A 26,742-nucleotide genomic window follows, 5' to 3' on the forward strand; every position below is an offset into this window, starting at 1 on the left:
AAAAAAAAGGTCACAAATTCTGCTGCAGCCCGTATAGGGGCGTTACATGTCCTTATATTCTTTAGTCATTGATTCTAGACTAACAAAAAACAATATTAAGTTTAAGGTTAAGTTTTTCCAACAAGTTTGATATCTAAGTCATTCCAACAAGTTTGATATCTTAAACGTCGACATTTTTTTTTTATTTTGACGATTATTTACAGGACAGTAAAGAAGCATATTGTATTAAGAATAATTATATCTTTTTTGTTACTGGATATGCCAAAGAAATAACTATAATATTTAATTTTTATAAAACTTTTTTAATAAATAATAAACGTTCAAACAACTTTTTTAGAAACAAAAATTAAAAAGTCCCAACTTTCGCGAACATTTTGGTACACCTTGTATAAAAACAGAAATTAGATCTTTAATTTCGGCGGAATGTCCGTTTTTGGACTAACCATCAAAAGAAATATCACGATGGACGAATTTCCATTAATTGAACTAACAAATCGCATCGACGAACCGTATCGTACTCACTAAGCGTACATGGACGCACCAGCTCATAGTATCAATTATTTATATATTTTTTCCCAATTTTTCCACCTTAAAAAAAACAATTTAATTTCTTACATCATTGATTTTTTTATTTATTAATTCATGGACTACATCAGAAGAACAGAAGGAAAAAGCAACAACAGTTTTCATCGAATAAACTTAAAAACTAATATATACAAAAACAAATTTCGATCTTTGTTTGTCGGAAATATACAAAATTTAAATTAGCCATAAGCACCTTTTATTTTTCTTACCTGCTTCTTTTTTAAACTCTCACTATTAAATTATAACCTATCCTATTTTCATTTCAACTTACCTAAAAAAATATCTGTTACAATATTTTCTCTATCCCATTCAAATAGCTTCGCCTTAAAAATAAATATTAATATATTTAGGAAAAAATGTCTTAATACAATTATATACAAAAAGAAATCTTACATTTAGAATCTACTTGAATGGTTTCTCAGGTTTTATTTGAAGGTTATATGAAACCAGATTAAAAGAGAGTTTTTCTTTACTCTTACTGGTTTTTCTGTTAGTATTATAACATATATAAATATCACTGCAATTACACCTGTATGTTAATATAAATTTTTCAACACAATACGATGAGAATACATTTTTTTGTATGTTATACATTGAAAAATACATTTAAATTTAATGTTCCATTCATTCAATAAAATATTTATATTTATAATTCCCAAAATTGTCTTTAAAAAATGATTAAATATATTTAAAAGTACCTATATATTATATATTTCATTAAAATGTAGATAACAAAGAATATAAAACAGTTTTTTTAATAAAGAAAAATAAAAAAGAATATTTGAATTATTATAAAAGAGACTTCAAAAGATCGTGTTGTTTTAAGTGATGACTAAAGAACACAAGGACCAATAACACCAGAAACCAAATTATTACCGTGCCAAAGGGTTAAATATAAAAAATGCAAAAGTAAGTAAAAATTGCAATTTCAACTGTTTCACAAATATTCCTTCTAAGTTATTATTCGATAGTTTTTAATTTTATTTTTTCCATGTCTGCCATAAAATTAGTTATTCAATTTTTTAGCTCACAAAATTAGTCTGTAAATGGGACCGGGTGTTGACTAAAATAGGGGAGTTGGGAGTTTATAAAATTTATAGTTAGTGTTAGAAATTTTATTATGACTTATTTAGTTATGAATAATCTTTATTTATATTTTTGATAAAAGTTATGCCTACGTCTACGGTGGATGGTGCTTTTTAAGTTGGTGTTCTGGCAATTATTTAAAGAAAAATGTATTGAAAAATTCACAAAATGTACAGAACTAGTACAGACTATTATGTCCCAATATGTGCTATATCATACTATAATATCAGAAGAATAATTATCCAATTCGATTTTAAAAAAATTATGTGTGCACTATGTGCGCATATTTGAAGTGAAACTTCTGTGCGTTCGTCTGTCTGTCTGTCCGTACCACCCTGATGAAGATGTAAACGAAACGTAATCCAACTTTGCAGGCTGGGACCGTGTAACCAACCCAACCCAAACCACCAAATTTGGTCGCGATCGGATGACATCAATTTTTGACGTTTCTTACGTCAAAACTAACTGTGACAATCACACGTGTCGTATACAGTCAAGTTGGCCTTGGTCCAATCTATCGACGTACCAAGTTTCATTTAAATCGAACGATTTTTTCACAATGATGATGGGGTTTCATAGTGCACGAAACGTTAAAATATTAGACAGTTAAAGCAAGGCACAATACGTATACGTATCTCTCGACACGTAACGCAGGAACCTACGTTACGTCTGCCATTGCGTTCTCGTGTAAACAAGAGTTAAAGCAAGTATTTTGGCGTACATAACGCAAATGGTACATTTGTAATTCTAAATTATTTTGTGAAACTATTTAATTTTAAAACTGAAAATGGATATCTATTATTCCATTGATTCCACATTAAATTGATAAAAGTTCGAAAAATGAAGAAAATTATAAATGGAAATTATTTTATTACAGAAAGTAGTCCTTACAACTTAAAATGCTCTTAGTAATAAATAATATTGGAAAAGAGACAGAGTTTTATGAATATTTATTAGATTCCATCTTTTAGAATCCTCATATGGATTTTAGCTAAGAACTAGCATTTAATTAAATAGATTCCAAAATGAGTTTATTATGATGCTTAATATTTTCATACTAATTTATTGTAATAAAATAGGCCCAGTTCTGTGACACTGACCCCAAAATTTATGAAATAACTTAATAACCAGCCAGTTGTGGAAACGAGTTTGTGAATTTGTACGTTCGCATCATTCGGGTGAAAATTGAAACTCCTTCGGCTCGATACGTTTGCGTTTTGTATGTACGTAAAGGCACATAAAGATACGTATCACGTATCCGTAAACGCAAGTGAATTTCTCACTCCGCAAGCGTACATGTCAAACGATACGTTTATGTCTACGTCTTTGACCGTGCTTTAACTGCCTATTATGAAAAGATGGGGCTGGAAGAGGTTGGAACTGTATTCCGAGTTTCAGCCCTCTAGCTCACATAGGGCCCGAGTTAAGACCCATCCGAAATTCCCCATTGGTTTACCACTTTTGCGACGCGTCTCGCGGCCTTGAATTTTTACTCCCATCGCGCGTAAAGAAGTTTTACTTCAGAAATCTAAAAAGGCGGAGTGCAGAAAATTAATTCTTTGTTAATTTACCTAGAAACGTAATTGCTGGCCCTCTCTTCTCGCTTCTACACTTGAAAGCTGAACAGATCACCATTATAATAAAGTTTATAGAAAGTTCACTACATACAACAAATTATTAAAAATCGCTAAAATTGTCCCTGATGACACCTTCTTGGTTTGACACCAAAAAAATGGCGTCCTTTAATTTTACATCACAGATTTTACTCTAGCCCTATATGCGCGTTACGCGCCCTTGAATTATTTAGTCATTGGTTTTCAGGATGAAAATATTTATTTGCTATAATACGGTATTTGAATTCATTATGAGCATTAAAACATCAATTTATGATAAAAAATATTCAATACTCGTATTTTAAATAAAAAAGTTCAGTAATATAACTAAAGTCTGTATAATGAGAAAATGTGACAGTGACAGTTGCCTGTCATTTTAATTCACAGGTAAATTATTTTTACTGACATTTTTAGATGTCGTCTGTCGAAATATTCCCTGTCTCGTTAGACAGACTTTGTTTACAAAGGTTTTATTTATCCCTGGTTTTATTAATGAAAAATATCTTAAGATGGTATTACATTAGCAGAATTTTTTTAAAATTTATTCATGAATATATTTTAACGTGTCGAGAGGCATTTATACATACATGTGTAACCCAGTATTCTGAAACATCCTATTACTTTTTTTTTCTTGATATTTTCAATCTTTTCTTTCTAAAAATATCCTCACAGATAAGAGATGATTCAGATATAATAGGTTCGTTCCAACCGGACCGAGAACCGATCCTGGGACGGTAATTTCTAGTCGCCCACTTATTGTTGGAAAAGTTTGATCGTTTGTCAAGATTAACAAATGAATTGACCGATAGAAAATTACCGTTCTAGAACGGTTCTCTCGTCCGGTTGGAACAAACATATTTTTACACTAAAGTACTGTTTTTTTTTGCATGACCATTTTTATATATTTTAAATTTTCTACGTTTTCAAAGCTGTAAGAAATTTTAATTTAGTTTTTAAGTTTCAGTTTTCAAAGTAAATCCGCCACAAATATTTATGTATCGTTAACTTAAATTCATAAAAATTCATTTAGTCAAATTGTTGTGAAAATTTGACTGGAACGAATTACTATAAATACCTGAAGCATCTGAAGATTACAGTTGTTGTAATATCAACTTTGTAACATAGAATCAGGAATTGGAGATATTTTTGTTTTTGTAAACATTTTTTGCCTCTTCTTTCCTTTTCATTAACAATCAAAAAAATATACATAGAACAATCACTTTTTGACTATAAATAACAAGCAAAATCTCATTTAATATTGTTATTCCTTCCCTATTCAGGATCAAATCAATTTTTCACTGGTCTCAACATTAAATCATAATATATCACTTCGTTCAAAACCTCCAAACCTTAATAACCCTCCAAATTCATCTCTTACTTCACCATCATAGCCGCTCCATTCTCAATCCGAAACTTATTTAAATGTCCTAAGAGATATTCAAATCGAAAAAAAAATGGATATATCCCCGACACATTTTCACTATAGTCCCCCGGATATTTCTTGGAAAATTTACACCATTAATATTATTAGTAGTCTTATACAATCAAGACGATGATGACAATAAAAGAACGCTACGTGCTTATCGCTGTCTCTTCCATGGTCATTATCGTTGCGGATGGGCCGTTTGGGTGTGCTGATTGGTTTGAATGGGCGGCGCTGAGTTGACCATCGTCTGGTTGGCCGTTTGAGATGGGGAACCGGCTGACAGTTTGGAGAAGGCCAGCAGAGTGTCTGGAAAGTTTGGAGGAGTCGCCGGAGTATTGCAGGGTGTCATCACCTACAGAGAAAAAGAGAATATTACATTTTTGGTACAAAATAAAAAAGTTTTATAGCCTGTTAAAAGTGGAATAAATAAACTGATAAACTATATACAGAATACAGGTTGTTAACTGGACAGTTACTTATAGGGGAAGAGAATGTCAACACTGCCTATTGAGAACGCATGCACATATAGAGTTTTGTGCCGACTCGTCCCGTCGCGTCGTATATCGACGAGCGGGCCGAGGTTGTCATATTTCAACCATAAAGCTCTTGCCGCGAGTAATAAACAAATTAACAACCTGTATATGTAATGTAATCCATGTGGCGCCATAATATGCGTTAAAAGTTTAGATAAACTTGACGGATAAAGCTATGCTATAAAATATCACAAATAACTTTGTTTCTTTGAGTACAACTATACTTTTTTCTAAATATTTCTTTCTAGAACAGGATTAACATATTAAACTATAAACCTGTCCTTCACTCCATGTGAGCTATTTAGGCTTACGCAAAACGATATATTTGACATGAATGCCACCTTACACCGGACTGGTGCTACGTTGTAATTTTGATAAAAATATGGGTTATAACGAAAAAATCATTAAGGGGTAACTGATATTTATAAATTTCAAATTCGAATAAAATCATATAATTCGAATGTGTGTTTAAAATGTTTTCAAAATACTCCACGGAAACCTAGGTATGACAAAATGGCATCAAAAAAACATACTTGATATTAAAATGTTAAATATCTTTAATTAATCTCACATTTCCTATACCGTTTGTCGCCTTTTTGTCGTGTTTGTTTGTTATGTCCTAACATCTCAGTTAATGTATCTAACTATATAACACTAATTTGTTGTCCATATCCATTACTGGGTTAAAATTTAAATTGATTTCTTAAAAATGATATCCTAAGGGTCGGCATTTCTGGTCTTGGGTGCCGGTTTTCATGTGTACGAAGAGTACGGTCAACACGCTTAGTAAAATAAGATGTACTGAATAAAGACAGAAGGCGAGTATTTTCCCAAGCGCATGGAATCTAGCGTCAGATTAAGTAGTTATGTAATAAATACTTCGTATTTTTGCTCACTCCGACTTACTAGATTGCCATAACGACTCACTCCTATACATGTAAACGCCGACCCAAAGGTTCGCTTGCCAGCAGGGTATTTGACACTGTATACACAAAAGAAAGACAAGACCAAATTAGTGTTAAGGACAGAGTCAGATAATCGATCTCTGATTTGTTTTCAACATAGGTTAAATAAAACTAAGACTAACAAACCGGTGATATTATGTATGTATATCTTAAAACCAACCAAAATGGTGACTTGCTTTTGATTAGCTGCTTAGCTGTCAATCGATTTACTTCCTTCTGAATAAAAATAAAGTAATAACAATAAAAGAAATATCTATTACTAGTTGAAGCCTGGCGAATCCGCCACATCAGGAAAAAAAAACTTTTATTTTTTTTAATTAAATGAAAAACAAAAAATCCGGCGACGACAGTTTTTAGAAGAGCCAATTAGCTATCTTTTAGTAAAAAAGCAACTTTCTAGAGCAAGTTGTTACTTCAGTAGAGACGACACAGATAAACATTAGCATTTTATATATGTAGATATTTATTTATTACAGAAACTTCTGATGCAATTTCGGGCAGAAACTCCCTGTATACATTATAATACATCTTATAAAAATAAACAAATGCAGTGGCGTAGTCAATATTCTCACTCTATCTGCGTTTTGTGTTATTACATACATTGTATTTAACAACAAAAAATTTAACGAAATAACGAGGCGATAAAATTTTAAAGAAGGTTCCCTGTTATAAAACTTTTATCAGAACTCTTATCATCCAAATATTCTCAATTTGTAAATACGACACAGGCATGGCACGATACGCAATAAGCCTTGTTTTATTATGATTGATAAAATTACTTAAATTTGTATTACGCAAAATATTACATTATGTACATATTTTATAATCATTTGAAACTAAGTATAGACTATAGATACCATATGAAGGGAAAAAAGTTTTCTAGATGAAAATTTCGATAATAAATGTCTAAAGCCCCGTCTACACCTAATGTTTTGCCTGTCTGTCAAACGAACGTTTTTATCTGTGAATTAAGAGAGAATTAAGTAAGACAGATTCAAGACCAGTGTACAAAATGGAAGTATCTATAACCTGCAGTTTTCGATCAGTGATCAGTATTATTTGATAAAGATTTTGTAGGAAGTCAAGCTTTTATCAAATAGTATAATGTTGAAAATTGCAAACAAAAAACATGGACTTTTACTATTAAATTGTATTTATGGTTTAAATTTCATCTATAAATAAGCAAAGCTAATTATGAAAATGGTATCGTTTGGTAATAATCATTATCTATCTCGCCACAATTTAGTAAAAATTACATTATTTTGTAAAGGCATGTAAAAATATTAGATTTTTAAAAGTCGCTTATTAAAGTTGCTGTAATAGGTAGGAATATCCATATTATTTGTAATTTACTTATACTTTTTTTACAGTGTAGGGCAAAACGACAGATTTCTTGTAAAATTGAATGATCCCGTCAGTTCTCCAGACGGTCCGTCTTAATTTACTTCAAGCACAACGGTCTGACATTTATTTTTTTCGTCTACACCAAGGTTTTACATGATACGTTTTGACTGAACAGGTAAGACGTAGCGTAAAACGAACTGCGTAGACATAAGCCCTAAACTTAAGCTTTTTTCAGTAGGTCTATTTATAAAAAAATACTCTATTATTATTGTTTTATTTTAAGAAAATCTTTACAAAAACAATTAAGACCGCTGTTTACTTTTTATTTTTGTAAAAATTATCGCATTAGAAATACGTTTAAATTTTTATCTAAAATGTGTTTGTCGTCATCTAAACAAATATACGTAGCAACATTCAAGGCGAATGTTAATCATTCCGATTAGAACAAGATTTTAATTCGAGAAAAAAAAATGAAATAATCATAGGAGTATTTACTACTAGAAAAAAGTTTGGTTTGCTAGTTTTAATACTGATGTCGGCAGTGACATACCCCAAGACCGAATCATAAAACTTTTGTTTCATTTATTACATTCTAACTCATTATTACTAATAATAATTAAACTAGTGCAACAAATATTCGCAATAAGCATTTTTTATCTTATTTTTATTTTAGAGATTATCTAAGATATATTTAAATAATTTTTGACTACTCCCGTTGTCGCACAATTCCGATATAATACGTGATAATACCATACGATAAAAAAAAGCGTCAAAAATGGCTGGGAAATGACAATCGATGATAATTTTGGTAAGGTCAAGCCCTAGACGTGAGCTACGACGCTCTAAAGAAAGACCCATCTCAACTTCCTTATTGGCGGGTTAGAGTTATTACTTGACCCGTTATTCTTCTTTATTTTTTAATGGCGCTTCATACCAGCTGGCTTCAAAATGGTTGTAATTTATATTGAGTAAAAAAGTTGGAGAAACAAATATTTTTTGGAAATAGATTTGTGTGTCTGGAAACATCCTATCCTTCTGTAATCTTTCTATAATTAGTGTTAATTTAATAAGTTTCATGTCAATTTTTAGTAAATGACGTCTAGAGATTGACTTCGCCAAAATTATCGTCGATTGTCATTCCCACCCGTCTTTGACGCTGTTTTTAGGGTTCCGTACCCAAAGGGTAAAAACGGGAACCCTATTACTAAGACTTCGCTGTCCGTCCGTCCGTCTGTCACAAAGGTCTATCTTATGAACCGTTATAGTTAGACAGTTGAAATTTTTACAGATAATGTATTTATGTTGCCGCTATAAGAACAAATACTAAAAACAGAATTAAATAAATGTTTATAAATAAAAAAATACTTTCACTAAACATTATCTTTTAAGTAAGAATTTTACATAGAATCTTTCAAGTCCTCTGTGGCCGCGTGGTTAAAGGGTTAGGACTTTACGCTGCTATGACGTTGGAGCCGTAGTAAGGCAGGTTCGAATCCTAGTCAAGGCGACTTTTTTTAATCGTTTTTTTTTTAATTTTTACATATTTATTTTTACTTTTTACATATTTATTATTGATTAATACAATTTTTAGTAACGTGTTTCTTCATTTTTTTTTAATTACGCGCATTCAAAATTTCAGCTAAATCGGAGAAAAGGTTTATAATAATATAGTTGTCAATGTTGTATAGATAATGAAGGGTACGGAACCCTTCGTGCGCGAGAGCGACTCGCACTTGACCAATTTTTTTTTTATTATAAGGTATTTCCAACAAAGGCGTTCCGTCTGATTTACGCTAAGGCGGGTTAATTTACTCTGCAATTTACCGCAATGACTGGAAAGGCAATGTGTACGAAAGAGACAGAATAGAATAAGTTAGCATCGTGTGATTTAATTTCGTTAGCGTTGACCATGATGCCAAATCTTTTCACCCAATTTAGAGTAAAAAATAATTATATTAATTACTTATTCTATTATCTTATTATTTTGACAATTTTTGCCTACCCCGCTTTGATTGGTACTGTACGCCACTGGAAGTCGGAAAAATTAGTAAAGCAATTATTAGGTTGTCTGGAACAAGATAAAAATAATTCTTTTTTCGTGTCGTTTCATTTATTCCAGCGACACATTAGCAAATCGTTTGCCAGCAAAATGTTGCCAATCGCTAAATTTCCTACTCTGTAGGTCAGAGATGCAGTCTAAACGGATATTTTACAACCAATGTTTACATAACATTCTTAAAATAATCACGCTCGTTACACTCTGGTCTTGGAAATTTCGTAAACGAATATTTTTTTATGAATTTGCCACTATCTCACACATCTATCGATTTCAAAAAGCAAGATATGTTATTCTAGAACTTAATTATTGACTCAAAACTTGAAAATAATTATTACTAGCGTTGAATGAAAGAATTGGGAAGATCGCAACCTAATGGGCGAATTCGTGACAAGGCTGATTTGTTTCCCCTTACGTCTCGAGTGCTGTACGGTGGAGATACCAATCTTTCTACGGTCAACGCATAAAACACTTATTTTCTCTAATTCGGCCAGCGAAGGCATATCGAAGAGGGTGTGGCTCTGATAGCGACAGTGTTGCCAAAAATGTGTAATATCTGTAATACGTTTGCTGAAAATATTTTTGGATGAAAAATCCGCGTTTATGTATTGAGAATATATTCATGTTAAACATAAACAACAAAAATAAAAATTCTTTTATAGATACTGAATGTCATATGATCGAAAAAAGTCGTTTAGTTGGCTTGGAAATGACGATTATTGACATTTACCATAATATTTTACATACATAATAACAGCGATCTACATTTCCAAGCCAACTCTGACCCCGTTCTTTGTTTAATCATATTATATTAAATTGTTTAATTATAGAAAATCCATATTATTAACGTACTGTACCAAAAATACGTAAACCTACGAATTAATCAGTAGTTCTGGAAACACTGTCTCCGACAACCACTCACTCTGTCGACTGAAAGCAGAACTACGGTACAGTATTCTTTATCCGCTGCACTGTAAAAGACTATCAGCCCGCAGCGGCGCAGAGCAAAACTAAATCTCGGAATTATCGGACAGACTGACGGTAACGCCAGCTACATGTCGGACAGGTTTTGTGCCATGAAATCGCCCATAAGGTTGCCCATCTTCTTATTTCTTCAATCAACGATACTAGTGACCAGAGACATGTATTAAAGATAGACTAACCCCTATACATTGATGATTTATTTTGGCACAACATATACCAACAAAATGTAAACAAACCGATTGTTTATATACACTTTGAGTTGACCACGGACTTAATACAATCTATATAACTTTTTATCAAGATTTAACGTCATGGCGTAGTTTAAGGATCTATCTTAGTTTCTGTCTCTTCCTGTGTCACCCGAAATTACTACAACTTTTGATTTTCTAATGGCACCCTCAGTATTTATTTACTTTAATAGATAAAATAAATTAAATTCTGAATAGAATGACATATCACATACCCGCTTTTGACATTGCTTCTTAAAAAATAGTATGTATTTTAAATTTCAATCTAGAGTGCCACGATAATAAATATAACGACAATTTGGCTCTAAATACCAGTACAATATGTGATACCAAATTATTCGTAAAAAATGTTTTTCTAAATATGTTAATCAGCTACCCTCGTTCCATTTGAAAAAATTGAGTTATGATTAAAAATACGATTCGGGATTCTTTTAATAGTCCATTAAAAGACACGAAAAACATTAGATCAAATATATTTTTCAAAGGCTCCTTGCTTAAAAATCAGTAGATTTAACATGGCCATGACTCTCTAGATTGAAATTTAAAATATATATTTTTTTTAACGGAAAATCTGTTTACATCAGGCTTGTATACACATCGGGACAGTTCAGAAGTGGGGTCTGGATTTTAACGTGTAAGACCATAGAGTTAAGACCATAGTGTAAGACAGTGATGTTGACAGCTAAATTGAAAATCAAATGTATTAAAAAGAGATAAAAGTTGGGTTGGAACATTTCTTCTATACTGTATTGCTTAATCTTGCATCAAAATTTCAATTCGTTTACGAAAAATGTTGCATCTAGGGTTGGATCTTAATTTCCCCAATTAGTTACTCATTTTACTACAACTGTATAATATATTATATTTAGCTTAGATATATTATCTTCATTTCAGTAGTATACATGAAAATTTTTAAAATAGTTTATTTTATTATTTATTTATTTATTTAAGGCTAAGATAATAGATTTATACCGAATCGATAAGAGAAAGTTTTGGGTCAGCATTTCCCGAGGAAGGGGTAAACCGTTGGTGTATTTTGGTGTACAAGATGTTGGCATTACTTGGTATTAATCGTGGTATTAGTTGGCACTTTTAGAATTATCCGTGGTATTAGTGTACAGAAATTTGTCAGCGGCTGACCCCTCGGCATTTACCTACATACATGTGTAGGAGTGAATCGCTATGACGATGTTGTAAATGGGAGAGAAAAAAATCCAAAGTTTATTATATCCACTTAATCCGACGCTGTACTTCATGCGTTTGGGAAAATTCTTATATTGTGTATAGGGTGGCGGATACAGAGGGGGGCCATGGAGCCAAGCAACACCCCCCTAATATCTATAAATTGGGTTAAATATTAGGCTTTTGGGTTAAAAATAGCGCTCTAAAAAGCATATTCTACATTACTTTTTATTTGGGACCGTCCTAAAATACATTTCTGTATCCACCCCTGATTGTGTACTTTAGTTTTTTGTACAGTGAGGTTGGTCTATATTATGATCTAAGGTACTTCTTGATCAACCCTCGTATGTCAAATCTGAACATTGGTCTTAATTTAATAAAATAATTATTTTAATCAATTTAATCTAGTTATTCGCAAAATTGTAGGAAACTTAAAGCCACCAATGACAAGTGTTCGGATATTTCTTTACATTTCCTTGTTGTTTATCCATAATAAAGTGTAAATTGATATAGTACATTTACTTACACATATACATTTTAGGTTTATCATCAATAACAAACTATTCTCAAATTGTGATTGAATTTTCATATGTTTTATGACTAATAAAAACGATAACAATGGAATCCTTTTTTTATTTCAACAGCACTTTATTACTCGAGACAAAAATATTTATTTACCTGACCGAAATGTGAATTTGCTCCGTGCGGACAACTTGGCAACGCTGCATCTTGAAAAAATATACTGAGTGCAGTCTGAAAAGCAAAAATAAAAATTATTAATTTAATATTTTTATTAAATAAAATAAAACAGTGTTCATTTTTATCCCTGAAGAAATGTTATAGTATAGTGAATAAAAAAATATTTCATGAATGGTAATAATTACGTATAACAGTAACAAGTTTCGTTAACATCGTGTCCTGTATGCTAATTTGAAAAAATGCCCAAGGCTAAGATACCAGACGTATTCATAACACAGGCATCCTAATTTATAAATTAAATTTTTACGCTCCACATATCTGCGTGTGTGGTTATTACATATTTTTTTGTATAGTAAATTAGAAATGTCGATATTTTTAAAAATATCGATATACCGGTATCATGGCAAACCTTGAGGAAATTCAATGAATAAATGTATTTTTGGAAATACCCGATATATTGATTTGAAATTCCTAGTGAGTATGTCAAGTATATCATATTATTAAATGTGGTGAATATGTGGTTATTAAACCACATATTCAAAAATATCTAAAATCTATCCAATTGAGAGAGAGGAACAGACGAAAACCAAAAAATTACAGAAAATATTAATTTATCTGTGATAATACATAACAGAAATAAAATAAGTAACAGACACAACTGCCACTGTCATGTCATGTATTCTCTAGTTGGACAGACTATACATACAAAAGGAATTATTTATTTATGATTATGGTAGTATCACAGTAGTATCATCAATATTTAAAAAAAATAATAATAATGTAAAAAATGTAGATCCGAAAGAAATAAGTTAACATAGAGGCACATTCAACATTGATTTGTAGTCAGTTGCACCACATTTTCTAGTTTTAGGCTTAGTTTTTAACTAATGCCTAGTGATATTAATTTCTATATAATAAATGAAAGTTGTCCAAAACCAAAACTCAACAAACTTAAAAATTGATTATTCTCACACAAACAATAATAATTTATAAATTTTTCATTTTTCATTTTTCAAAAAACTAATATTTTACATTTTATTTCTGTCCATTAAATAAAAACCATTCTCGATTCAATTTTTGCTATACAATAACGGCTGGACCACCGATTTTAATGATTTCTGAATTGTTGGATGTTTTCTGAATTGTTGGATTTCTGAATTGTTGAATTCTCCGTCCAGGGCAAAACTGCGACATACTGTAGACCGAGCTACAGACATTATAGAATAGAAATTCAACGGAAAAGATTAAGAAAATAGCATATTCAAATCTAGAAATATATTGAAATATTTACAAATATAGAGAACAAATAACGCACCACTGTAAAATGGATTTGTCTCAATCATTCCAGATCATTCGATTAATAAGTCCACAAAATTGACAAAAAAAATGTTTGTACACTATGTGCACATACAGAAGCGAAACTTCTTCCTTCTGTCTGTCGGTCTGAGGACTCCATTCAGGTACCTCTATCCCGAGCTCTATCCACTTGCCGAGTTTGGTCCCAATCGACCCATAAATAAGAAAAATCCTGATAATTTCGTCCATTTAGAGGCATCGGTTCGAAATTTCGAGGGCGTCATCCTGTAGCCCGTCGCCAATTAGGCCGAAATCGACCCTCATGTTACTTCTATAGTAAATCGTTAGTCCCACCCTGATGAAGATGTAAACGAAACGTCGTATCCAACTTTGCAGGGTAGGATCGTGTGTACCGTCCCTCACATAGCCTACCCACCAAATTTGGTCGCGATCGGACGACTTTAACTTTTGACGTTTCCTACGTCAAAACTAATTGTCAGACTGACACGTGTCGTACACGGTCAAGTTCACGTACACGATCCATCGACATAGCAAATTTCAGTTAAATCGGACGATTTTTTTATTTGATTCATTGATCATGGGATTTTTCGAGCCCTATCTACATTCCGAGTTCAGCCCCCTAGCTCACATAGGGCCCAAGTTACGACGCTCCAAAGACCCATTTCAACTTTCTCGTTCGTTACCACTTTTCATGACGCTAGCTCGTGTGTCACGGCTTTGAATTTTTACTCCCAGCGCGCGTAAAAGAGTTTCACTTCAAAAATAATTCACTTCACTGATAGGCTGTACTATTTTACCCTGCCAGATAAATTTGTGCTCAACAGACTATTCCTATAAAAGTGACATTACAATTAAGAGTTAAAGCCAAATGTGAGGTTGTTTCCACAAGTCTTTTAGAAACCTTATAAACCAGAAGTCTTTTCAAGAAATGAACCCGCCTTAAAGACATTACATAAAGCAATAATCCTATAAAGGATAGTTCTCTTAGAATAAATCGTTACATAGTTACTAAAAATATAGCAAAAACTATCGATACTTCGATTTGTCGATATACCTGATCCGTCTCTATAGTAGTTCCGGTGTTTGGTAAATCGAAACGAAGAATGGTTTTTGGAATAAAGGTCACGAAAGGTCATATTTATAATTACATAAGACGTTCTTGAACCTGATGATCCAGTATTTAGATACATTCGAATTGATAATTGAAAAGAATTTACAGTTAATTGAAAAAAGTTATTCACTCAAATATAACCTTGGATTTAGTACAAATTTTACAAATAAATTGTGATTGAATGAAAAACGTTACACAGTAGGCGTAGGAGTTACAGTTGCAGATAGAAAAATCAGAATTCTAGGATTTTTACTACGAAAAACTCGTAAGGTCAAATAAGGTCTAAAAATAAATATGTAATTCCTTGAATTAGATATTTACGTAAATCATTCTTGAACCTGCTGAGTCAGTATTTTGAAAAAGTTCAATTAATAATTGGAAAATTTATATAAAAAGGTATTTTTATAATGCATAAAGCCCCGTCTATACGTCACGTTTTGCCTAGCAGTTCAAACGGAAGACCGTCTGATAAAATTGATTGCAGCACTGTTACAACAAAGTGTCTCACTGTTGGAATTACATGTACATTTTGGCATCAGTCGACTATAATTATATGGCAGACTTGTTCGCAGTCATTGGCACTCGCTTGGCAGTAAAAGTATATATTGGCAGTTCATGTACATTTTTTACCAAAGTCATTTCGTAAAATTTACGTTACATTTAAATTCAAAGGTATATTTTCTGTCAAAAATTCCCCTGTCTCATTCTACAGACTTTAGTTCCAATTGTATAGTCTGGCCATCGAGAGGATACATGACAGTGACAGTTGTATCTGTCATTTTAATTCACAGGTAAATTGTATTTTATGTAATTTTCTTATTTTGATGTTTCTTCTTTTATGTTATTTTATTTTGTCTTCTGTCAAAATCTTCCCTGACTCGTTAACTAACTTTACATGTTACCATCAAATACTAAAAAACTTTTTGACGCCCTGTATACAGAGTGGCGCACCTCATTCGTCTCGGTTGATTATACGAAAACGGAAATATGTAGAAACAAAATATTTTATGGGTATATGTAGAGAGGTAATGTGCACAATTTAAAATTATTTTGAAATGTACAGGGTGTTTCAGAACTGAGATCCATACCAAAGTTATATTTTTTCTTATGGAACAGCCGGTATTTTATTCCATTTTTGGATTCTTGGGTCCAAAAAAAGGCATTTATTATGAGTGTTAAATATGTTCAAAATCTTTAGTTTTTGAGATATTTAGAAGATATTTAAATTTGCATGCTACAATAGAATATTCTATTAACACCCTGTACATTACTTTTCAGAATTAGTTCTTATGCTGACTTGAAAGGTAGAGAAATAAACTTTATTGAAAAATGGTATTGGTTCGTTAAATTTATACAGGGCTATCAAAAGTTGCTGATCTATTTTAGGGATATATTTTATATAAAAACTTCGTTATTTCAAATGTAACACCCTGTATTTTTTTAAATAAATCGAAGTAGATTCAAATGTTCTTTTAAACTATATTAGGGTGTCCTATACCTATCTAGCTCAGATTTTGAATAAAAAGCGATTTTTAAATAAAATTGTAATCAAGATGGCTGCTGTCGCCATGGCAATTTTCTAGTGACAGTTAGTAACTATTTTCAAAGTCGACATTAGTTTATGGACATTATTATTTATAATTTATAACAGTTTACTTAAATTTACCTACAATAGTTTAATAAGTAAATATTCATTATTTTATCAAGAAAAATAAAGCAGGATCTGCTGGCGGAACGAATAATATGTTACTAGTGATATTATTTTGTAAGGAAAATTGCTTCTTGACCTCAAGGGCTTATGCTCAAAGATATCCAAATAGGAATCTTCCTGATAAGCGTTTCTTTGAAAAACTTCTTGTCCTATTTCGCAGAGCTGGTAGTGTGGCTTATGAAAAACCTATTAGGCAAAAACCTGTCGTTAAAAGTGAAAAAAATTAATTTGCCGTAATTGGCTCTTTTATAGAAAATCCATACATACAAGTCATCGTAAAATAATTCAAAGAACTACTTCTTCGTTTTTCTTGATAGAATAATAAACACATATTTAATAAATATTATTTATTAATCTATTGTGTGTATTTCGCAGAGCTGGTAGTGTGGCTTATGAAAAACCTATTAGGCAAAAACCTGTCGTTAAAAGTGAAAAAAATTAATTTGCCGTAATTGGCTCTTTTATAGAAAATCCATACATACAAGTCATCGTAAAATAATTCAAAGACCTACTTCTTCGTTTTTCTTGATAGAATAATAAACACATATTTAATAAATATTATTTATTAATCTATTGTAGGTAAATTAAATAAAAGTAAACTGGTATAAATTTAACTAAGTCCATAAACTAATTTCGATTTTGAAAATAGCTACTAACTGTCACTAGAAACTTGCCATGACAACACTAGCCATCTTGATTACAATTTTATTGAAAAATCGCTTTTTATTCAAAATCTGAGCCAGATAGGTATATATTATTTAAAAAAATACCTAGTGTTGCATTTGAAATAACGAAGTTTTTATGTAAAATTAATATTTAAAATAGACCAGCAATTTTTGATACCCCTGTATACATTTAAGGAAGGAATAACATTTTCTGTAAAGTTTATTTCTCTGGCATAAAAGTCAGCACAAGAATTAATTCTGAGAAAAGTAATGTACAGAGTGTTAATAATCTATTCTATTGTAGCATGCAAATTTAAATATCTTTAAATATCTCAAAAACCAAAGATTTTAAACATATTTAAACCTTATAATAAATAATTTTTTTTGGGCCCAAGAATCCAAAAATTAAAATACCGGGTGTTCCATAAGAAAAAATATAACTTTGGTATGGATCTTAGTTCTGAAACACCCTGTACATTTCAAAATAATTTTAAATTGTGCACATTACCTCCCTACATATACCCATAAAATATTTTGTTTCTACATCTTACCTTTTTCGCATAATCAACCGAGGCGAATGAGGTGCGCCACCCTGTATAATATTATGTAGGTACACATGCAGAGGTGTCTCCAACTTTCTATTTGCAGAGGGATGATATCATAAAATGTCGCATTGTATTCAATATTTAATATTTACCCACTTACTATTTTTTTGATAAATTACAAAACACTTAATATCGCCAAAAAATTCTATAGATAATTAAGTGATTTTTTTAGCAAATTTATTTACAAATTACTAGATCAATATAAATAAATTACTTTGTAAATAGACACATATAACTTGTTGCAGAATTACACAAATATATAACTACATAAAAAATAAAATACCTATTATTTACCCAGGGAACGGAAAGCAATCTATAAAAGGTCAAAGTTCAAGTTGACTTAGATATATTATCATATAAACTACAGATTCTGGCAAAATACACTTGATATTTAAATTAAATAGTGATTTAAATTTCCCTAGAATAGTTGAGTGTATTTTACCAATTAAAACAATATGTAAAACTTCATTTTTTGTCTTTCCTGATTAAAGTCATTAAAGTGGATAACAAACTTTAAGATTAAAATATTTCCTGTAAAAGCAAGTGCAAAATTAAATGCAGTTGAAGTAAATAAACATTGCTTTGATTAACAAATATTTATATATTTACTTATATCCCTCTAATTAGGGTTTCCATCATGTTTCCATACAAGTTTTTGAAAATTCAGGACGAGTGAGCTCTGAAATCCGGACAAAATCCGGAATTTATTTAAAGGGTCTGTTAAGAGAATATCTGACAGTGACAGTTGTCTATCAATTTAATTCACAGGAAGATTCACAGGAAATAATTCTGACGATATTCTTTCTTGACTCATTGGACAGAAGGACAGTCTCTATTTAAAGAGGCGATTAAAGGCAAATGAACAAATCTCTCCAAAAAATCCTATATGGGTATTTCGCCACTGGAAGAAAATCTACAAAATAAAATAGTTATTTTTTGTAAACACTTCTGCGTTAAGTAATCCAAACGGAAACTACTTGTCAGAAGTTAGGTTTACAGATATACAAATTTGCCTAACGAACAAAAAAATGCTTAACGTTTCGAATTTCGAAAAGTGTATCTCTTTCCGTCGGAAGCAAAAAATACAGAGAATAAAGAAAAAAAAAACTATTTAAATTATTTAAATTCAATTATTCGAGAACACTTTAGTTTTTTTAAACAGATACGTCTACAAAAACCGTTGACGTTCTGTTAATATGAAAAAATGTTAAAAAAATAATGTTTAATGTTTACATGAAAAAATTTTAAGCATCGTGTCCTCTGGCAAGCAAAATAAAAAAATATATAGAAAAAATAAAAAAAATATTTAATTTTTTTTTAAACAATATTTTTATTGCTCCAATCACTTGCAAAACGTGCGACGCAAATATGTCGACGTTTTTTCAGCGTTAAAATATGTCGCACTTTTTTATTAACTTTTATCCTCAAAATTTCATGCAAATCACTAAAAGCACTTGGAAGAAACGTATAATAAATAAAAAAATGAAGATTTTTAACCCACTGTAGCTTCGAAACAAAGCAGAATCGGACATACGTTGATATAAAAAATAAATCTTACTTTTACGTGAAGAATCGCCCTACGAGAGATGGCACATGTCTTTTTAAACACCTTGAAATTAAATGCAGTCGAAGTAAATAAACAACGAATTTACCGGTCCAAACAAATTTACCAGTTTTCAACTTTTTTTTAACAGCTAAAGTCTGTCCAACGAGTCAGGGAAGATTTCGACAGATGACAGAAAAATCACATAAAATACAATTTGCTTGTGAATTAAAATTATAAACACCCAACTGATACTTTCAGGGATCCTCTCACTTATATTCATAAGAGGCATAACAAAATAGAAGGCAAAAGAACTCGCAATTCACATTGCACCGAAACAAACAAAAAATTACTAGATAGAAATGGACACTTTCGAACATTGTTGGTTTAGTAGATATGTGACATCAGAAAGATTAAAGTTTATCTTGCTAGAAACTATCGAAAAAAGGGATCAACTCAGTAACCATCAATACGAAGTTGGTCAAAGAATGCCTAGAGAAGCTGAACAAATAATAAACATAAAGTCCTCCTACTCTGGGTTCCCGCTAACCAAGGGATAAGAGGCAATGAAAAAGCGAACGATCTAGCTACGGTTCATATCAAATAAACTTTTAGTTGCGTCATCCAGGGCGCGATTTTTAAATTAATTGTAGCCAACGATGGACATATTCGGCGCCGTGCTGATTGTTGAATTTAAATTTCCCGCTGTGGATTCAGGTGACAGCTCTGCTGTAAAAAATGTCAAGTTGCCGCATTTATTTATTTATTATTTCCTGACATTGTCATTCGTTTTGAAACTTTAGCATGGCTTTTAATTATGAGTTGTTGGTTTAAATAAATAGTGTTGTGATACTTCAAGCTTAAAAATGTTTACTAGCAGACCTTGCAGTTGGACATTGTTCTTTCTCTTTTAGTGCGAGGTCTAGTACAAGATAGATAATAGCCGTAAAAAACTCATCGCAACTTTATTATGATATTTCGAACGGGAAAGCGGTAGTAATGGCCCTTTGTGTTCCTTAAGTGCTGTTAAGAAGGTGAGTTTTGTTGATGTAAATAATAACTGTTTATCTATCTCTGTTAGTAACCGTCACCTGGATGGGAATTCTCTAACGTTCTACGGTCTAAGCCACTCGAAAAAGTTCCTCAGAACTCAGAACTTACGACCGAGAAAAGATTTTCCTTGACTTTTTTCCAGATTCTAGTATAATTATTTTTAGAAACTAACAAAATCTAATACTAACAAAGATAGAAGAACTAACAAAATCAATCTCTCGTCCTCCATATTGCTTGCAACGGCCAGCATTATTTTATTTTTTGCTTGTTTCGCTTTGTTTTGTTTTTTTTATACCGTTCAGACGCGAACGGCATCGGCAGGAGAAAATTTCTGATGGAATTCACTTGCTCCGGAACCAAACGGACGCTTCGAAAGACATTTCTATTCGGCGTAGTGGGCGTGCCGAGCTTGTTTCGGCGGTTCTTTGAGTGAATCTTACAGCAGTATTTGACGACAGGGTATGCGTAAAACTGGACAATGAAAGGATGTAATGAACAAGATAGCTCCTTCATCTTTTCCTTTGAGCAGGTGTTTCCCCTGCAGGTGTTGTTCTTTATTCATCGACTGCAATTGGTACTATTTCCAACTGCGAGAACTTTGGCATTGTTCGTATTAAATCTTCGTGTGTCTATGGGGCTGTGTTTTCTAATATACTCGGAACTAATACGAACCCCGTTATCAACTCGGTGTTGCATATACAGAAGGATCGGACGTGGCTCGGTGTCTACTTCACGGAACGTGCCCGGCTCGGGCACGGTCCGGTGTACTGTGAATCATCCTTTAATCTATGTTATCTTCATTCGATGCGGCGAGTGCGGCTCTGGTCCTTGTGCGCGTACCTTTATGTGTTAAAATGTTATCGCGATTACTGACGTTTTCTCATTATTAAAAAAAACCTAACCTAACCTAACCCTAACGATATCCTTATAATTCCATTTCAGATGCTCAGAAACATATCTAATGATTTTATCTAGTTATCTTTTCGAAAAAAAAGTCTTTTAAAAATAAGCGGTTTCCCATCATGACTTTACTTTACTTGATAGGGACAGGCGTACCAACAACGCTGCAGGACACCATCGCATATCTCTCACTCCGACTAAATAAGATCCCTATGCGATTTACTTCCACACATGTAAATACCGACCCAAAAGAAACAGTTGCCAGCAGGGTATCCAATTTGAATCAAGAAAATACCAAGTTGTAAATACGGAATAAAATTTCAAGGGTATTTAGTGTATTCTTGGCTCTTTACGCCAAAATTACTCTACAAAATTGGACATGAAACAGCGTTTTATTTAATAATAAAACAAACCGGCGACCTTTAACCTTTTCCATAATTATTTAGTCAGACATGATAAATATATAGGCTCTTTTTGCTGGCAATATTCTCCAAACAAATTTAGTTTAATGGATGATGTAGATTTTTGCATAGATCTTTGACATTTCTATATAAGCCGTTAAATAAATAAATTATTTATATCTATAGATATTCTTAGATTGTGGTTAGTGTTATTTATTTGTTTTATTTTTATAATTATTTATCATTGCTCGCATGACATTAAATGTTTATACCAAGAAAAATTAATCCGCGATATACAGGGATTTCCATAAAGTTTGCATCGAATGAGAAAATTGTATATTACAATAAGTTTGTCCAACAGTCCAACCTATCGACTATAGACAAAAGAGTTCAGAAACGAACAAAACTATAAAGAGTCAAAACAGAAATATCTAAGAAAAGTTTTCATTAGTAATCCAAAGACAGACTTTTTATAAGTTTTTTTTTGTTTTATGTTTAAAATACAATTCTAAGAAAAGCATAACTGCATTAAAAAATAATGCAAAAATATTTAACAAAAATACATTAGAATGATCTAGGATTAGAAATGTGCATGACAAATCTGGAAGATCCCGGTTGTGATTCATGAAAAATTTACCGGAAACACCAGACAAACATTAAGCTAGTTGTCCGGGCAACGACCAAAACAAGGGCACATAGGGATGGCAACGATTTATCGATATATTAAATTTATCGATATATCTGGTACAGTAGAGATAAGATAAAAAAAACATCAGAGTGGCAATAAAACGTGCAACAAAGATACTTGCAATTTTTAAACATACTCTTTTCGAATTATAGAACGATATCCGCAGGAAACCACCTGTATAAAAGGTCTAAAAGTTGGTAAATGCGGCTATCGCATTTATATAACCCCATTTTCGTGTGCTTTATAGGGTTGGTGACCCATGATGATGTAACCGAAACTGATTATGATGTAAACGAAACATCGTATCCAACTTTGCAGAGTGGGACCGTGTGCACCGTTGCTCGCATAACACACCCACCAAATTTGGCACTGGCAGCGATCGGATGACATCAACTTTTGACGTTTCTTACGTCAAAACTAACTGTCACAGTGACACGTATCGTACACGGACATAGCAAATTTCATTTAAATCGGACGATTTTTTCTAAGCCGTAGGCTGTCCTTACCGCTTTTCCTCTCGCTTGTTGTGTCGCGTATCGTGCCATGGCCTTCAATTTTTTACTCCCAGCGCGAATAATGAAGTTTCACTTCAAAAATATAACTGTCAGTCATATTTCAAAAATGAGAGCTCCCAACGGAAAACAAGTTGCGCCACTGAATTCTAGGTGAAAAACTCAGAAATTTCTACGTCCCACTAGTCAACTCGCATATCCAACAATGTTGCCGTTTGCTGTCGGCTTATTTTGTGAACGGTTTTAAGAACGGCGGAAAGTAACGTCAAATATAGCCAACCCAAGACCAGCTGTGGATCCATTTGTAAGGCCGTCGCTTCGGGAACAAGAACAAGATCCCAACACAAACCAAAACTTTTTTATTTTTTTTTTACAGCTGTTTTTATTTTTAATTTATTTACAGTTGGTGGTAAAAGCAATCAAAATACGCCGTAGGCGTGTTTTGATTGCGTTGGTTAGTCTCTGGAGTAAGTTTTTTTGTTTAGATTGCACGCGAAATGCCCGACGGATTATCGTTTATGCGCGTGCAAAACTGCGAAATTAAGGGACAACAAAAGGCAAGCAACGTTGAGTATGCGAGTTGACTACTAGGACATAGAAGCTAGTGAGAAACTCTATGACACTGTTCTCACTTTTTCAATAAGTTGATAGGTGATTTCAATAAGTTGGTAGATAACCAAGATACTAAAAATGCAACAATTTCATATTCGCCATGTATTTCAGGAAGTTAGAGGGATATGGCAATCTGTGCTTAGCATCTTTAGTTTTAGTTTTATAAAAAAAGTAGCACAGTAATGTGAAACCTCACTTTATACAGTATGATCGAAAAAAAATGGCGTTATCGATAGCTATGAAATGAAGATCGCTGTCATTTTATACGTAAATTTATATATGGTAAATAGTCATCGATCGTCATTTCTCAGCCACCTGGACGCCGTTTTTTTTCGATCATAAGGTACCTCATCTACTCATACAGGAGAACCACGAAAATGGGACATCCTTTAATTTACTTCTGTTCTGATCGCTTCATAATTTCTCTACTCTAAGTATTCCTTACTTTTAAACACTGATAATCATGCAATTTAAGATTTTCCTATACAGTTTTCTATTTTCCTGAGATTAGATATTTTTGTCACCCTGTATGAAATACTTTCGTTCCGCTATATTGAATATTATACGTTTTTTATCCATATAATTAGGCCCCTGAGCCTGTTTGGTAATAAATAAATATCGATGTTTGTCTTTTGATATATCATTCATATCACTATTATAAATGTTATGTATCGATATATTTTAAAATGTTGCCATCCCTAATCAGAGGGCAGCGAAAAGGGAAATGTTGCTTAACGCGTGCGACCTTGAGCCCTTGATCGCAAAATCGAGTAGTCGATAAACCGTCCCAAAAAGAGGAGCATCGACACCGTTGCCTACTATTATGATTTATATGAAACAATATTAAAACAACCAAAAATATCAGTTTATTCACTCCAAATATTGTTTTAGCATGTCAAAATTTATCTGTTACAACTAATTCCCATTCAAGGTAGTTCTGGTTATACTGTGGTTATACCGTATGATCGAGAAAAAGTTGGCATGGAAATGAACATCGATGACATTTCCCATATAAAATGACAGCGATCTTCCGAATCTTCATTTCATAGCCATGGCTGACGCCGTTTTTTTTTCGATCATACAGTATTAATAATTAATAAGATATGAAACACTTGACAGATTCATCCAGTGATAATAAATTGTTATTGATATACATATAAAAGTTTGGTTTAGATCAATAGGAACTATCCTTAATAACATTCAAGTATCAAGTTCACTGTGTACATACCAAACTAAATTTATTCTTTTTGAAAGCTAGCCAAACGCCATTCGAAATTATATAAACAAAAAATGTACACGAGACGTCCTTGAAATATACTTTTAAAATATCAGTCTGCTCAAAAAAGAAATTAATAACAATAAGCACTGTAAAACGTCCGGCAACAGTGCAAAATAAGGGGGCACCGGACGTCTGCAGCCGCCATATTCATCACGTTTGTTTACAACAACAGACGGAAAATTTAATTACCTCAAACTGCCAATGAGCCGACTGTAAGATTTGTTTTGCCTGTTCTCTGGCACATCCGGCCGCCAAAACGAATTGGTTTATCATTACTTGTTCCCTGAGCGGCGTATCCATTGTGTAAAATCACAATTCCGTACACAAAACACACAAATTCTCGTAAGTACCTCTCGGTCTACGGTTGTTTTGAAAACTACTACAATTCCACGGGTGAAGTTCTTTCGAGTGCCGGTCGTATTATAGGTATCTCACTCGCACCGGTTACGTTTAATAGGATTTTGTGACGTCAGTAGAGAAGGAGGGACGAAGAGATTGCCAGCGAGGTGAATGTAAGCACAAAATGAGGGGAGCGGAAACGGTAGTGGAGGGGATAGACTTGTCAACAAAAATAATAATAGAAGAGGGACCGGTCAAAATAAACAGTGAACAGTGCCGTTCCAATTTTTTTTTCGCGGTTATGTAATAAAAAATATAAATATATCATATATAAATTTAAGAAATGAGAAACTGATCTTTAAAATAGCGCTTTAACTTTTTAAAATCGATAAGCATTAATATGACGTTTACATAAAAGAAATGTCTATTTTTAGTTTCATTCATTGTTGGATCGAAATTTCTAACGAGAAATATTTTTAAATCATTTGTTTCATCTGATCTGATACCATCCCAAAATAAATAACAATACAGTCAGATACAGTATAAGAATACATATTTAATAGGAATAAATAAATAACACCAAGAGTTAAATAACTGTAATAAATAAAACGAAAGACAGTTCTGAACATACGATTTTATTCCATATAGTAAGAACGTGGCTAAACATATTCTGGCCATATACCTACATTCATATTAAATTGTTAATACTAATAGAACACACTTCTTATTAGTTTAATGACGTAATAAAGGAAATAAATGATGAGTTAAATGTGAAATAAGAATCATTGGTCTATTAAAACACTTCTAGTCCATTCAAAATACATTTTATTTATTAATCATTAATTTAAACATGAGTAAGAAAAATTTAAGTAAACAATTTTAAACATTTTTTAAACAGGCTATGCTAGGGACACGCCTATAGGCTTGGTGCATTACAGTTAATTTTAAAAATTCCGACCGTAGCGCTCGATACGGCAGAAGTTAGAAGTGCCGGGTATAAATACCGTTTATGTTGAATGTTGATCTCATTGAAATAATATTAAAATCGTGGCTTTGTCATAATATTTAAGTGTTTCAGTTTTTACTAGTGTAGTTATTGAAACTATAAAATACTCAGGTACGAGATTTGTGTAATGTAACGCTGTTTCGGGTAGTAAAAATTAAGTGAAACAGAACCCGAACTAGGCGTCGCCTTGTAGCAATTTCAAATATTAATAAAATTGTCAAAAAATCAACGAGTAAAGGAGGGCGTAATTCGGTCATTATTGGGTGCAATAACATTCAA

The 26,742-nt window shown here is 32.3% G+C and overlaps 1 protein-coding gene across 1 annotated transcript; it reads right to left on the reverse strand.

The window, feature by feature from the left end:
- Positions 1-606: 606 nt before the first annotated feature.
- Positions 607-25,534, reverse strand: LOC115878161 (UBA-like domain-containing protein 2). The gene is made up of 3 exons (XM_030894548.1): positions 25,308-25,534; positions 12,701-12,775; positions 607-5,062 (listed from the first exon to the last, which is right to left on the reverse strand). The coding sequence occupies exons 1-3, from the start codon at positions 25,416-25,418 to the stop codon at positions 4,889-4,891; spliced, it is 360 nt and encodes a 119-aa protein (XP_030750408.1). The 5' UTR covers positions 25,419-25,534; the 3' UTR covers positions 607-4,888.
- Positions 25,535-26,742: the final 1,208 nt, after the last annotated feature.

Source organism: Sitophilus oryzae, unplaced genomic scaffold, assembly GCF_002938485.1.
Source record: "Sitophilus oryzae breed Bouriz unplaced genomic scaffold, Soryzae_2.0 scaffold_1500_pilon_pilon, whole genome shotgun sequence".
NCBI lineage: Eukaryota > Metazoa > Arthropoda > Insecta > Coleoptera > Curculionidae > Sitophilus > Sitophilus oryzae.

Excerpts from the sequence above, each read along its gene's own strand:
- LOC115878161 (XM_030894548.1), bottom strand. The coding sequence starts at position 25,418 with ATGGATACGCCGCTCAGGGAACAAGTAATGATAAACCAATTCGTTTTG. Across the intron at positions 12,776-25,307 it reads CGGCTCATTGGCAGTTTGAG|ACTGCACTCAGTATATTTTT; the intron begins GTAATTAAATTT and ends TTTGCTTTTCAG. Across the intron at positions 5,063-12,700 it reads CAAATTCACATTTCGGTCAG|GTGATGACACCCTGCAATAC; the intron begins GTAAATAAATAT and ends TTTTCTCTGTAG.